Source organism: Pelecanus crispus, chromosome 1 (assembly GCF_030463565.1).
Source record: "Pelecanus crispus isolate bPelCri1 chromosome 1, bPelCri1.pri, whole genome shotgun sequence".
In the NCBI taxonomy this organism is placed as follows: domain Eukaryota; kingdom Metazoa; phylum Chordata; class Aves; order Pelecaniformes; family Pelecanidae; genus Pelecanus; species Pelecanus crispus.
The window spans coordinates 136,667,754-136,681,692 of NC_134643.1; the positions used below are offsets into that span (position 1 = coordinate 136,667,754).

General features: G+C 37.8%; 1 protein-coding gene across 2 annotated transcripts in view; it reads right to left on the reverse strand.

The window, feature by feature from the left end:
• POLA1 (DNA polymerase alpha 1, catalytic subunit) overlaps positions 1-13,939 on the reverse strand; it is a 206,813-nt gene that overhangs the window by 65,639 nt on the left and 127,235 nt on the right. For both annotated transcript variants that reach the window (XM_075718412.1, XM_075718403.1), the window contains exon 35: positions 1,310-1,426. In XM_075718412.1, the coding sequence (XP_075574527.1) occupies positions 1,310-1,426 (117 nt within the window). The remainder of the gene's footprint in view (positions 1-1,309; positions 1,427-13,939) is intronic.

Consider the following 13,939-nt stretch of genomic DNA (forward strand, 5'->3'; position numbering starts at 1 on the left):
ACACTTCTAATACCCATATAAGCCTCGGTCTCTTTTTCCGCTGGTATTGGCTTTAAGTTTCTTACAGCAATACACTTCAGAATAACGGCACAGATGAAAGGTTTGTTCTCTGATGGATTTGCTTTTCTTCATTTTAAATTTTATGTGGTATCACCTGATTCCTGTGTTAGGACACTGGGAACCTTCCACTCATTTTTACCCACTTTTTAATGCTGTTCATTATATGATCTTCTTATGTTCTTCAACATTAACTTACCACTAATGCAAAAAATGGCTATCTTTTATCAGTCTTTCTCTGACAATGCTGTTTCAGTCCCTTGATTTTTACTGTCGCTTATCCTGACTTTTTACATCTGCAGTACTGAATAAGAGGGACCAAAAAATCTCATGTGGTAAATAAAATAATGTTGCTCACAGCATTCACTTGACAGCCCCACCTCAAACCCTTGATTTTTATAAGTTTTATGTAAGCAAGGATAATTTAAACACTTATTACAACCTGAAACAAACCCCAATCAAAGATTCCCTATTTTCTTTATGGAATCTTTCTCTCTCTCTTTGGTTGTTTTAGGTAAATTCTGGAAAATGTCAAGACTTCTAAATGTTAAACTCTTCTTTTTTTTTTTTTTTTTTCTTCCCTCTTTTTCCTAAGAAAGAAATTGAAGTCCTTTGCCAGAATTTTACAACATGAAACAGAATCAGCTTCCTTTAATCTCAGAATCCAAGAGAACGAGCTAGGGTGGAGCAGGCAGTCCTGAACTCGGGAAGATCAGACCATCTAGCTCAGTGTGAGGTTTAAAAGCTTCTACCATTTTCAGGCATGGAGCCAAATCCAAATGTGCAGAACCCAGAACTTCTCATCTCCCGAAAATACTTACTGCTTTAGAGTACACCCAGAAGATGGCATGAAAGCCCACCTCCAGCTCCTTAGCACCAAATTCAGCCAGGTAAGAACCAGTCAGCAGAAAAGCAGGCAGTTGGTTTTGTTTCAGAAGGTTGTTTTTGTTTGTCTATTTTAATTTACCTGTATTCTGGCAGAAACATTCCAGCAAATTCTGGTTTGCTGACCAAATGCTCGTCAGCTGGAAAATTTCCAAACACAGCAGCTGCATGGCATGCTCTCTTAACAGCAGTGAGGACGCAGCTTAAATGTGGAGTAGGAAAAGCATAGACAGTCCCCTTTAAACTAATAAACTAATTAAAAATTCCTGCTTAATCCTGCTACCTTTGAAAGGCAGAGCTGAGAGAGAGGCGAGCTTCATGAGAATCCTGCTCCACTGCTGTGAAAGCTTTGTCCTAAAACACTCACCTCAGGTCTCAGAACAGCCTTCCTGCAGGCCTGGCACACAGGGCCACTCCGGGAAAAACTCAGGGGAAGTCGACGGGTTCGATTCTGGCAAGTTGGCTCCTCACATATTAACCAACCCTACAGAAAGGGAGAACGTAGAAGAAAATACATTTTTACCATAAATTCAAGTTATAGGTTCTTTTTACCCACCTAAACAATGAATCATATTCAAGGAAGAAAAAAAGTCCCAACTTTAATGTCCTCTGTGAAGCTGATACTATAATATGTATAAAGAGGTGAAGGTCCTTGTTTAAGGTAACACAGTCAATGGTGGAGAGCAAAGCTGAAGTCTTCTTGCTTCAGAATCCCACATTCTGCACACTGCAGTCATCCCTTCCTTGAAATATACTGAAACCTCTGCTCTTCTCCAGTTCAAACAACATTAACATATAACAGAATTATTTCATACAACTATGTAGACCAGACAGCAAGACACCCCAGAGACCTGTAATAAATTAAATTTTGAAGTAAAGTGCCATTTCCTTGCTTGCATTTTGGAGGGGAAAAACAGCTTTAACTTTTAGGTTTTCTGATGACAGCCAGAAGCTTTCTTTTCTTTTCTCTCTCTCTCTTTTTTTTTTTTTAAATAATTTTTGTATAGAAAGCTATCGAGACTTCAATGTAAACTGACTTGTTTAGGAAAAACTAACATTTTGCCAAGTTAAAATGAAATAAAATCTGAGCCAGCTCGCTCTACATCAGCTCAGGGAGACAATGCGAGGCTTCTCTTAAGAGTATGAAAGAAAGAATGGTTCTGGGCTTGGTAAGGATGTACCTTTTCTACCAGGTCCAACCATAGGTTAAACCAATACCACACCTCATCTCTAAAAACCACCAATAGCAGACTCCTAAGGAATACCATAAGAGAAAGCACACAGTATAAGTTTTCCAGAAGATTTTCCCAGCTTTTGGAAATGGCTCAAGGGCCATCTGAATCACCATCTCTATATTCAGTGGTGATGGATGCATTACTATGCCCATCCCAGTGAACCTCAAGTGCTTTTTGAACCAATGTAAACTTTTAGCATCTACAACATCCTGCAGAACAACTACACGCTGTATGAAAAAGTATCTTATTTTTCTTGAACACACGAAAAAAAGATTTTCTTTCTTAATGCCTTCTGGCTCTTGTATCAGGATAGACTAGGAATAATCATTCTGCATTCACCTTTTCCATGCCACTCATGATTTTACAGACCTCCATCACATCATCTGCAATCAAACTCTTTTCCAAACCTCAGTCCTAATTTACTTAGTTGTTCCTTGCATGGAAACCACTCCACATCTTTGTTGCCCTTCTCTGAATCTCCTCCTGGTCCTTTTTGAAACGAGGCAGTGGGGGAAAATGGGACAAATGGGGAGGGAGAGGAAACCAGTATTGCACACTGTATTCAGGATGCTAGAAAAACATGAATTTATACAGAAACAAGATGCTATTTACCATCTTGTTCTCTGCTCCTTTCTTTCCTCAAGTTCTGTTTGCCTGGAGCACTACTGAGCATCTGAGCACTGAGCAGTCATTTCCAGAAAGATATTTATTATTATCCAAGAATTATAAGTTTATTCTTCAGTAGTAAGTCAATACACACATTGTATGCAAAATTAGAACTGGGCTTTTAGCATCTGCATCGCTTAACATTACTTGGCAGAGGATTTAATCTTCCATTGTTAACTGACAAGTCAACCTGGTATCACAAGGTCTTCCTGCAACTCTACTCAAACAGTTCCTGCTTTTACCACCCCTGAGCAGCTCAGCACTGTCAAACTCTGCATTTCAGATTATGAGCTGTTGATGCCTCTGCTGGGAATAGCAACTGTTTATTTTTGCCTCTGTTTCCAAAATTTGTTTTTGTTGCCTCTGCAAAGAAGTTTAATCTAACCATACCAGGATTCCTGGTACGTTGACAGAAGTATTATGAATCAGAGGACAACTCAAAAAGTTGTTTGCTTCCCTTCCCACTGGCTCTTTAACAAGCTGTCCCAACATTACGCTCTGGCAACAACCTCTACCTAATTTCCATGGTGGCAACTCAGGTTTCCAATTATCATCATGTTTCCTACCCTTCCAGTTTCCACAGCTCCACTCAGAGCACTATTGTCACTATCGCCATCTTGGTTACAAGTCAATAACAAAAGCCTGCAACTATATATCTTTTCCAGCTTTCATTTCCTGGAGATTCTGGTTTGCTGGCAAAGCAAATTTGTTAGTAAGACATGACTTATGTTTTCTTTCCTCACTGGCATGGCCAAAACTGAATCTGTATTTTGTACCTCCGTAATCCAGCATCCTGATTCAATATGACCATGTCAGTAGCTTAGTTTAAAGTTAGAGATCTGAGTTACTTTATTTGAAATGCTTTGGAGTATGCAGAGATTTTTTTGTTTGTTTTTGCAGCTTGTTCTCTAAACCTGAACACTGTGTTCTTTCAAGTTTGTCAGCTTTATCCCTGTCTTCAACTTAAAAATATATTCTTCTATAATCTTTTCAAAAGCACTAGAAGTCTGATTCAGGTTTGGTTTGGTTTTTTTTTTTGGTTTTTTTTTTTTTTTTTTAAAGATGAAACCTCAAATCCTTTCCAAATAACTTCATTTATTCCAGAGACCTCTCTTCTTTCACCATTTCTCCAGCCATGTCATATTCTCAATGTTATCCCACTCGGTGCCAAACCCATCAAAACACTTCCTGTTGCTCTTGCGGAGAGGAGCTTTTATGCCCATGTGGGCAGACCAGAAAAACTCTGTGGGGAACTTCACACCAACAGCAAGATGTACAGCACTACCTAAAATGTGTGCTCAAGTCCATAATGCAGAAATAGAAAGAGACCATTAAGATATGCACAACTTTGGATATCTAAAAGCCTGATACCCAGTGTAAGCTAGTCACCCTATGATCCATTTATAGTAGATGGAGGAAAAAAAAAGCATCTCCAAAAAGCAATTCACCTAACAGATTTTGAGATGAGGCAAACCCTGCTCTAGACTCTCTTAATAAAATAAGGGCACACCTAATGTCAGAGCAAGTTTTTTGGAAACAGTATGATCAGTGAATCTGATCACTATGTTTGAATTTTATTGTTATGTGGATGAACAACATAAATCATTACATATTTAATACTGCACGGTGAGAAAATTCCAAGAATTCAGAAATCTTCTGTGGATTTAATTCTGGTCTCTTGCACAACTGTTGCCCTAGCAGTCCTAGTGCCACTCTCCTTGTCACGTACAAATTATTTATGACAAATATTTCACAAGCGATATTAGAAAGACAGACACTGCTCAACAAGACTGAGCTACTTCATCAGCAGATGCTTCACCACGAAAAGTCCTAATTTAAGACCTGAGTAACACAGACACCTGACCTGCGTCTTCTGGAGTCAGCAGACACAAATGAGCCTCAAGTGAAAAAGCTAGTCCTTAGGCTTTGGTTTTGCAATAACCTAAGATTTACTTCTAAAAGAGGAAGGTGTTAATCTGTTGCCTCACATTTTTAAAATAACTCAATTTTAATAGACATGAAATAACTTTCTACCGAAAAAAGGTACTCGAGGATAGCACTGAGATCTTCAGGCACTCACTTATGTGAGTACTGACAATATCATTAGAGCCACTGTGAGGGAAAACACAAAAACATTTCTGGAAAGGATAATGAATTGTCACAGACCTCCCATTAACTTAATTCTTAGAGACAAAAGCTATGGTCTGTGTGGAAAGCTGTTTATGCCATATTTGCTTATTATGTGGCATCTCTACCTTCCTATGAAACATCTGGTTGCAGTCTGACACAAACAGGGCCTCAAAATACACAGCCAGGCAGGGGGAGGTGCAGAGGGTGTCCTCACCCATTCCAAAACCCTCCTGTTTAAGAGCGTAATTGTTTCAGCTGGAAGTATAAAAAGATTCTACGTGCACAAAGAGAACACTCATGACTCAAAACGTATTAAATGACTACATTTGAACTTTAAAACAATTTATTATACTAGAAAAACAAAGCATGGAAGCTGCCAGATAGTAAGGTATTTAGTAAGGGAATGCAAGTGCAACTGAAAAAACAAAGCCTGGAATGGAAACAGCATCCCAACTTCAGCTGAGCAGAATACTCAAAAATAGACAACCATGAAAATAACGCACGATAAAAGTAACAGTGTGTTTTCTGCCACCTATTGGCATTTTTAGCTAACAATTAAGAAACAAAGGACTACACCACTTCCAAAGTACTGCTTCTATTGTCTGATAAGGGAATGCATAGATGGTCCACCCAAACTACCATTGAATAATCACATTTGAAGCAAGTTTCTTTATGCAATTGTTTCGGTTTAATGCAGTCACCGTTGAAGAAAGTGCTGGGAACTTTGCTGGTCACAAAATACAGATGAAAAAAGACTGAAAAACCCTGCTTAAACTAAAAACAATAGCTTAGGATAAAAATAAGCCTTCAAATTCAACAGCTTACTATTATACCTGTTTTCAACTACTGAGAAATAATGATCAAAACATACAACTTTCACTGAACAGTACATTTCTCAATAAACTGTATTTAAAAAACAGAGATCTAAGTTGTTGCCTACAATAAAAAAACCCAAATGTGTTATGTAGATACTAACTAACTAAATGTCCCTTCAATTCATAAAGAAAACAGTTAATGTCATTTGTATATACTTCCTGCCAGTTATAATTAACATTAAAGAGGTCTTTTCTTCTTTGTCACCTCTCTATTCAGGCCTTATTTGCGTGCGTTTGTACTTAATATCTGTTAATCTCTCTTAACAAGTGACAACAATAACTGTTGCTATTATGCATGGAAATTAAACATGTAGATAACTGTGTGAAGGGAGCTATTTTTTGAAAAAAGCAGTATCAGAAACATGTAGCTCTTTATGTCTCTTGTTTTGCTTTGATAATTAAGCCATAGCTTTGATTTGTTTTAAACAAAAAACTTTTCCATGGACATGCATGTTGCAATCAAATTCAACACATGTATTATGTTCAGATTCAATTTGTTCAAGTGCATTATTGTTAACCCTTATTTGATCCATGCCTGTTGTCTTCACTGACCAAACAAAACCAATCCTTCATTTCCCAGCAGCTATCACTGAGTCTGTAAATTAATTTGAAATAGATCAAACAAAATCATAATAGGAAATCTTCAGTTTTGTTCTACTTGGTGTCTGCAACACTGTGGGAAATGAAATAACAAGTTGATAGGGGGAAAAAAAAGCAACTAGCATTTCCAAACATTCTGTCTACAAATGCTTAGTTCACTTTAAAATAAAATAAAAAATGTATGCAAAGAAACCCTGAAGTAAATGCTCAATATAAAAGAAAATCCCTGAAGAGTACTATGTCCACAAACTGTAGCTAATGGGGAGAAATTTGCAAGTCAAAAGTAATTTTCTTTCTTTGTAAGTCTGTTCTTGAGAATTAGCCTCTCACATTCTAGTGATCAACACGCATTATAAATATTACCCCAAAATACAGAGGCAAGTGGTTTTGGAACAGCCTTTCAAACAGAAGTTGCAGGAGTCAACAACATACATTTATTGAGCTTTATCTTAATAGTTTTTACAAATTACATTTCACAATGTAGCTTGGTTGCCAGCTACAGTAGAGGACTGGGTGTGCTTCACTACAACAGTTCCGTATCTGCTCCTGCCTGCAGACAGTCTAGATGCTGAGGGACTACAATGCTTTAAAAGTTCACATGGAATGAAAAAATGCAGTAGTAAAAAGAAGAAAGCTGCAAGCACTGAAAATTATTCAGAGGTCACTGTCAGTCACTTTCGAGTTGAATTTAAAATGTAATTAGTGCTTGCTTCTCTACAATCTTAGTCTCCATTGAAGACAATCTTAATGTGGATTTTTGAAAATGGAATCTTGGTGGATGACGTTCACTCTCCAGATGGCTGGGATACCTAACCTCAAGCACACTGGATCCAAAATTCATGGCTTCTTCACTGCAGAGCTGAAATTATCACCTTAGATCATCAAACCCAACACAAGGGAAGTGTAGGAACACAATCTGGACGTGCTTTCCTAGTCAACCAGTATAAGCTTGCTGGTTCATGTCAGTGATGAGCAAACCAGCTTTTGTAAGGCTGAACGTGAGAGACAACACAATGAAAATTTTCCGATTCAGGCATCATTGTGAGTTACTAATCAAGCCACTCTAACTTCAAACTGACCTCTCCTTTCAGACTACTCTTACAAAAGCATATTATTTCCATTAATTCCAAGGCCAGAAGCTTCAAACCCCATTTTCCTGCCAATGTCCATTATTATGGATAGCATTGCCCAACAGCACAAATCTGGTTGAAGTGGCTTTAAATTCCCTGGAAGGATGAGGTGTCACCAATATCGCACTACTTGATAAACTATCAAATCTACTGATAACCCCATGCAATGTTAAAAGATAGATAATTTTATGACATATTTTATATGAAATTTCTTGTGGCAACAGCGAGCGGACTTGACTCAGTGACCTGAAAGTTATCAGTTCCACTTGCAATAACTTGTTCTACATTGCAGGTGTGTTCTCCCTGTTCCATCTGTCTGTGCCTTCTGTAAATATCTGAAGGTTTGAGGGAGCAGATAAACAAACGTTCCTTAGTAGTATGCAGCATCTCAGAATTAGAACTTGAGCCAAAACCTCTGTTTGCGCATTCTTCGGCAAGTGTTTTGACTATTAGTAGCAGCTACTTCTTTTGAGAATAACATCACAATTTTACACTTGAAACACCAAAAGTGGTATCAGTATCAACTTAAAGATGAGCTATTGCTGTCGTCAGGAAAGTTTTTCTGCTGTGTACCAGAAACCCTATTACTTTAAAGTAATTTCAACTTCTAATCTACTTTTTTGCCTATTCACAACAAAGAAATACTCTAGCAATAACACTGACTTGATCCAATGCACTTGCACCACCTTGGTGAGATCTCGGCAGCAATGAAAATTTGAATGACAGTGTGAGAACTAGTGTCATGCACTGGAATTTCAGTAGACAGCACAGACTTGAGTGACACCTACCTGCCACTGCTACAATCCCAAGAAGAAATCCCCTCAGGTCCGGGATGCTATCATAAATAGTGAAATAAGATTACACACGGGAAACTTTACCCACTTCGCGATGTAAAGTCCAGCATAACTCAGGTCCCTTAGGCAACATCCCAGTTTTTCATGGGGAAATGTACCTGGTAAAAACCTCAGAAGATGTCTCTTACAAAGAAACCAGTTCTACTGCTGCTAGACACAAGAAAGGTACAGACTCATTCAGTTTTTTAAAGGGTTTCTCCAGATGGAGGACTTGATGAGGCTAGGACTGGCATAACTAGAAACACTATTCTCATCTGCAGGAAAAGTAATTCTTTGCGGTATCCTAGTGCCTGCCTGCTTCATATACTTTCTCTAGCTGCTTCCAGCTAGCTGCTTCATTCCGATTGTCCTTCCAGAGCAAGTGCAAAGATACATCAGATAGTTGCTTGATCAGTCTTATGGATGGAGTAATTTATCAGGGAGACTAACAAAGTAGACTCAGTGGAGAACACTCTGATCAGGAGGGTTCCGCCCAGGTGATATCTTAAGACATTGGACTCAGTGAAGTCTATGCATCTCCTAGACAGCCTGAGCACAGATGGCCATTCTTTTGGAACTTGTAGCTACTAATACAAACAACCTGGAGACTGAATTATCTGAACTTATAAAAGACTGAATCGACATACGAAAGGAACACCTCATGATGTCTAAAAACCTACCTCTTGGTCACCTACCCTGTTTGGGCAGGGGAAAGAAAAGACAAGTAAATTCTTCATCAAGGTGAAATTTGGAGATAATCTTGTCAGAAAGAAATTTGAGGGAAACCAAAAAGAATATCCTGTCACAGAAGAGCATCATATATGGAAAATGAGCCATCAGGCTTCCTTCCTCACCCCCTAACAAAATGACCACCATCAGAAATGAAGCCTTTATAAAATCATACAACTGCCAACTTCTCTGAGGAAACAGACTTTTTTTTTTTAGCTCTATAAAAGACTACTACCAGAAGTTAGCTCTGGAGATAGAAGGGGGGCCTGCAGCTTCACATGTGGAGCATCTTACCTATTTTGACATTTTTCCTGTCAATGATTATCTCCTTGATAAGGAATGAGCAGGCACATTCTATTGACAAGAATCATGCAAACCAACCCTAAAAACCAGAGTAATGGAGTTAGAAGCAATCAGTGATGCAGAATTCTGGGTCAGCAACTTTTTCAGGATCCTGCAAGGCTTAATATTCCACAAGCAAACCAGATACCAAGCACTAATAAAAAAATACATCTGTGAGACCATGAGGAGGATCTCATTTTATATTTCAAGGAAATCTAGGGGACCTGCAAAGCCTCTTCAGTAAGTAGGTTCAGACATATTTACATCTCAAATTAGTATATGGATAGACATTGTTATTGATATACTAGTCATTCCAACCTTCTTTTCTACTTTGTCAAAACTTTAACAAGAAATTACTGGAAAAGCTCTCTCCACTTCTTTAATATGTTACTACAAAGAGATCAAAATGTACTAAGTCAGTCAGAAGCCCTAATGTTAAGTTCAAGAGATCCCTTACTAGAGAAAAGGTATGTCTGACTTTCATCCTAGAGTTTCAAAATGTAAAAGAATTTCAGAATGAAGTGTCTGCAAGTTCTCTTGAACTGCCAGGCATAACCAAAACTTTTGAGTCAAAAATCCCTTAAAACCAAGTTATCTAACATATTTATACTTAAATTTGAGTATATAAAACAAAGATTATCTTTGAGGATGTTTTGTTTTAAGGCTTTATACTGCTGTAATTATCTCCCAGTAATAAACTCCTTTAGTATTTTCACAGACTCTTCAAATAAATTGTTTTATAAAAGGAGCTGAGTCAAGAGTCTATTCTTGATGCTGGCTGACTAAAGTTTTTGTCTTTTTATTTTAAGTGGGATAGGTACCACGTTACATGCTGCCAAGCCTATTCTAGCTGAAAGGAAAGATACTGCAACATATGCTTAGAATGGTGAAACACCTTAGGTTTGCATAAATTCATTTATAAATTTATCCTACAGCTTAAATCCCTTACCCAGGGAATGCTCATTCCATGTTCTCTGGTATTTTCTTAGATATCGTGTACACTTGGCTTTGAACTTCAAGAAGCAACGCACATAATTTTACTAACTATTATAGTAACGATAACTGAAATTTGGTCCTGAAATTTATACATAAAACTAACTATAGTTCATTATGAGACCTGATCATAGATCCAGTGTGGTATATGACTATTCAGATCACAAGTAAAGATAAGGAACTATTTTATCAACTCACTCTTGGCCATTGACTTCACATTCATTTTTCTTTTTCTACACAACAAATATTATAGCTAGTTCCTCATCCAGAAAAAATAGGTTACATTTCCCAGTATGAGTATTTTTAGAGTCTGATGTAACCTGATCATCCAATTTAGGGGAAAAGTAAACAAGAACCACGGCATTTCACAGTCCATTTCATACTGCCTCACTTCAATGGAAGCTGAAGATACGATTTCAATTTCTTTTCGATGCACTTCCTCATTTTCAGAGCTTCTTGAGTTTTGGCCTATATAACTGATCTGAATTCAGCTGTGGGATGGAGTAGATAAAAAAACCCTTATAAAAAAAAAGGAAATTCCTTTCCTGGATGGTTCATTCTGCTCCTCTTGAATTCAGCATTATCCAGGCTGATTAATGGATAGATGTGATCTTTCAGGAAAAATACAAAACTATCTCTTAAATGAAAGAATAGTAACAAGGAGATATGAATTGCTTTTGAAAGTGTTCTACTTGAAAGCAGTACAGATCCTGGAGATGGTTGGTTATATATCCAGTATTATTATCACAGGAACCACATTAAAGGATGTTATCAAATTGAAGCGTCTTAGCCAACAACTTCCTAGTGGAAGGCAAATGATCACTTTACCACCCAATGAGACAAGTACTGCTGGTAAAAGAGAAGGATACCCTCTCCAAAATAGTATCTACTGAAACCTCCTGTTCTCAGAGACACTTGTATCTGTTGTCTCAGTTCCCCACTGGAAAGCTGCCAGCCCAAACTGACTCAAAGGTAACTGGAGTCAATGGGAACCACACCTTTGAAGGACCAGACTGTGAAGGTCCAAAGCAACTAGACAAACTGTAATTGAGGGCAATGTAGGTACACTAACTTGCTACCTTAGAGAAAGCATGAGAGAGGAAATAAATACTACTTGAGTTTCTCTGAAGAACACGAAGTGTCCTTCTATCTTGAAAAAGCCAATGACACTGGAATGCTAGAAATGCTGACGTGAGTTCCAGGCAGCCATCACGAAAAGTGAAGCTCACCTTTTGCACCCAACTGCTCTGATCTAAAACACCCAAAGAAAAGATCCAAACCTGGTTCCCTTCGGATATTAGGGAAAATGGACATAAACATGAAAGGATTTAGCCTACAACAAAATTCTGTCCCATAAGCATACTGTTTAGGAGTTCCTTCAGTACTCACATACCTCAAGGTCCTATCTGTATCAGCCACAAAATATCATATGCCTATTTCTAGCCTAATGAAAATGAAAGCTTGTAGATTTTCAAGAGTGGTATTTTGTGATTTGGATACTCCAAAATAATAGAACTTGAATTGCTTTCTAATCCAGAACTGAAAAAAAAATTTTGAAAGAAACCACCCAAGACTGAAAGAAAACTTCATTAACCTCTAGAAGAATATTACACTCAGCAGTATCTGTCATATCAGTTTGACCATTAAAAGTCTCAGGGGGGGTGGGAATCAAAGCAGAAGATAATGGAAGAAGCAAGAAATACACCCTACGCCCCCGAAAAAGAACCCAAATGCTCAAGCTAACGTAAAAAATGTTTTAAACAAAATTATCAAACAAGACAGAAGTGAAAAGTATCTTGTAGGTCAATGTGTGGGTTTTACATGTTATTAAAAATTGATTTTTTTAAAAAGACATCTTTAAATGTACAGTCACATGTCATTTCATACAAGTTATTTGAAACTTATTGATCTCATTTGTGCAAAGACCAGGCTCTGTCATCAGCCTGCTGAAAGGATAATAGAGCACTCCAAACCCTTATGATAGGTTTGATGCAAACAGTGGCCCTCATTTAAACACCTGTAATAGCACCACAAGTGGACAAATTCCAACCTTAACAGCTGTACATTATAAACTAAATTAGCAAGTATGTTCTGCTTTACTTCACATCAAAGCCAATACCTTGGTCTTCTTACCTTCAGTAAAAAAAGGCTCTAGGCACCAAAATTCACACCCCAAAACATTAAAAAGTAGTGCACAAGCGTTCATAGGCTAACACACTGCTCACAAAGAGAACCAGCAATTAACCAACAATTTTGTTTTACTTAAGACAATCTGAAAACAGCTAAACTGGATTTCAAGCAAGCCACTGGGAGAAGGCATACTTAAGATGACTACATATGGAAAGCTACATTGAGAAAAGGATCAGTGAAAGATGTCATGCATTTCTATATGGAGAGCTAAAACCTCTAGAAGAATATTCAAGTCCATTCTGCAAAATATTCTCCCTATTCAAAGCAAGCCACATTCTATAATAGGTCATAACTAAGTACAGTACCTTGCTTCAGAAAAAATTTTGCTTTGCCTGTCAACTGTCAACAAAGCACAAAGAGCTCATACAGCCCATCCATGTATTGCTTGTTAAAGAATCTAGCAACGTACAAACAGTAAGAACTCAAGATTTCTTAAAAATCTGTGCCTCTACTTTGGTTAGAAAGCTAAAACCACTCTACTCCCCCCCACGTTCTTCCACAATTCTGTCCGCTTCCCTCTCCCCTCAAACATTTGTACAGTCCTTGAATTTTTCCTCTGTCACAGACTTGACTTGCAGGAGGTTCAATATGACATTAGATGTAATACAGTACACACAGAGATTTAACTCATGTACGTGGCAGTAACAGTAAGGTTTGTCAACTCAAGTATACATTTCAAGTTGGTAGAGAGACAAAAAGATTGTTTATGTGAAACATTTATCTTTGTAATATGGTTATGAACATCTCTAAATACTGAAGGAGTTAATACAGTTCTGAAAACTTCAGAAATGATAATGCACATACATACATAGATACCTAAGTTTAGAGGAGCTCAATGGAGTGAAAGGTAATGGCAGAGAAAGCGGTCTCAATGGTCTGGTCACCTTAAACTAGAGAAGTTTAAAGCATCACTAAGCAGTGTTTGTTCATTTAAGTTTAATTATTTTCTCCTTGAGAATGGCACTAATGAAACTGAATATCTTTCATGGTTTCGAAGAGCAGTCTGAATGGTCTGTAAACAGGACTGGGGGCAGACAAGAGAACTGGCTGAGCCAGGGGGTTGCTAGGTGATGCAGAATGTAAACCCACAAACTTGTTCAGGTTTACTTTGCTTTCATGCTGCTCTCACACAGGCTCTCCAAAGTTTTAAGAATTAATTTCCAGGTAGCTATTTAAAAACAAAAAGTAGAATAATTAAAAAAGAAAACCCCTTAATCCTCTTCACCTCTTCCCCCCACCCCCCCAGGAAAAAAAAGGAAAGAGAAAATTCACAG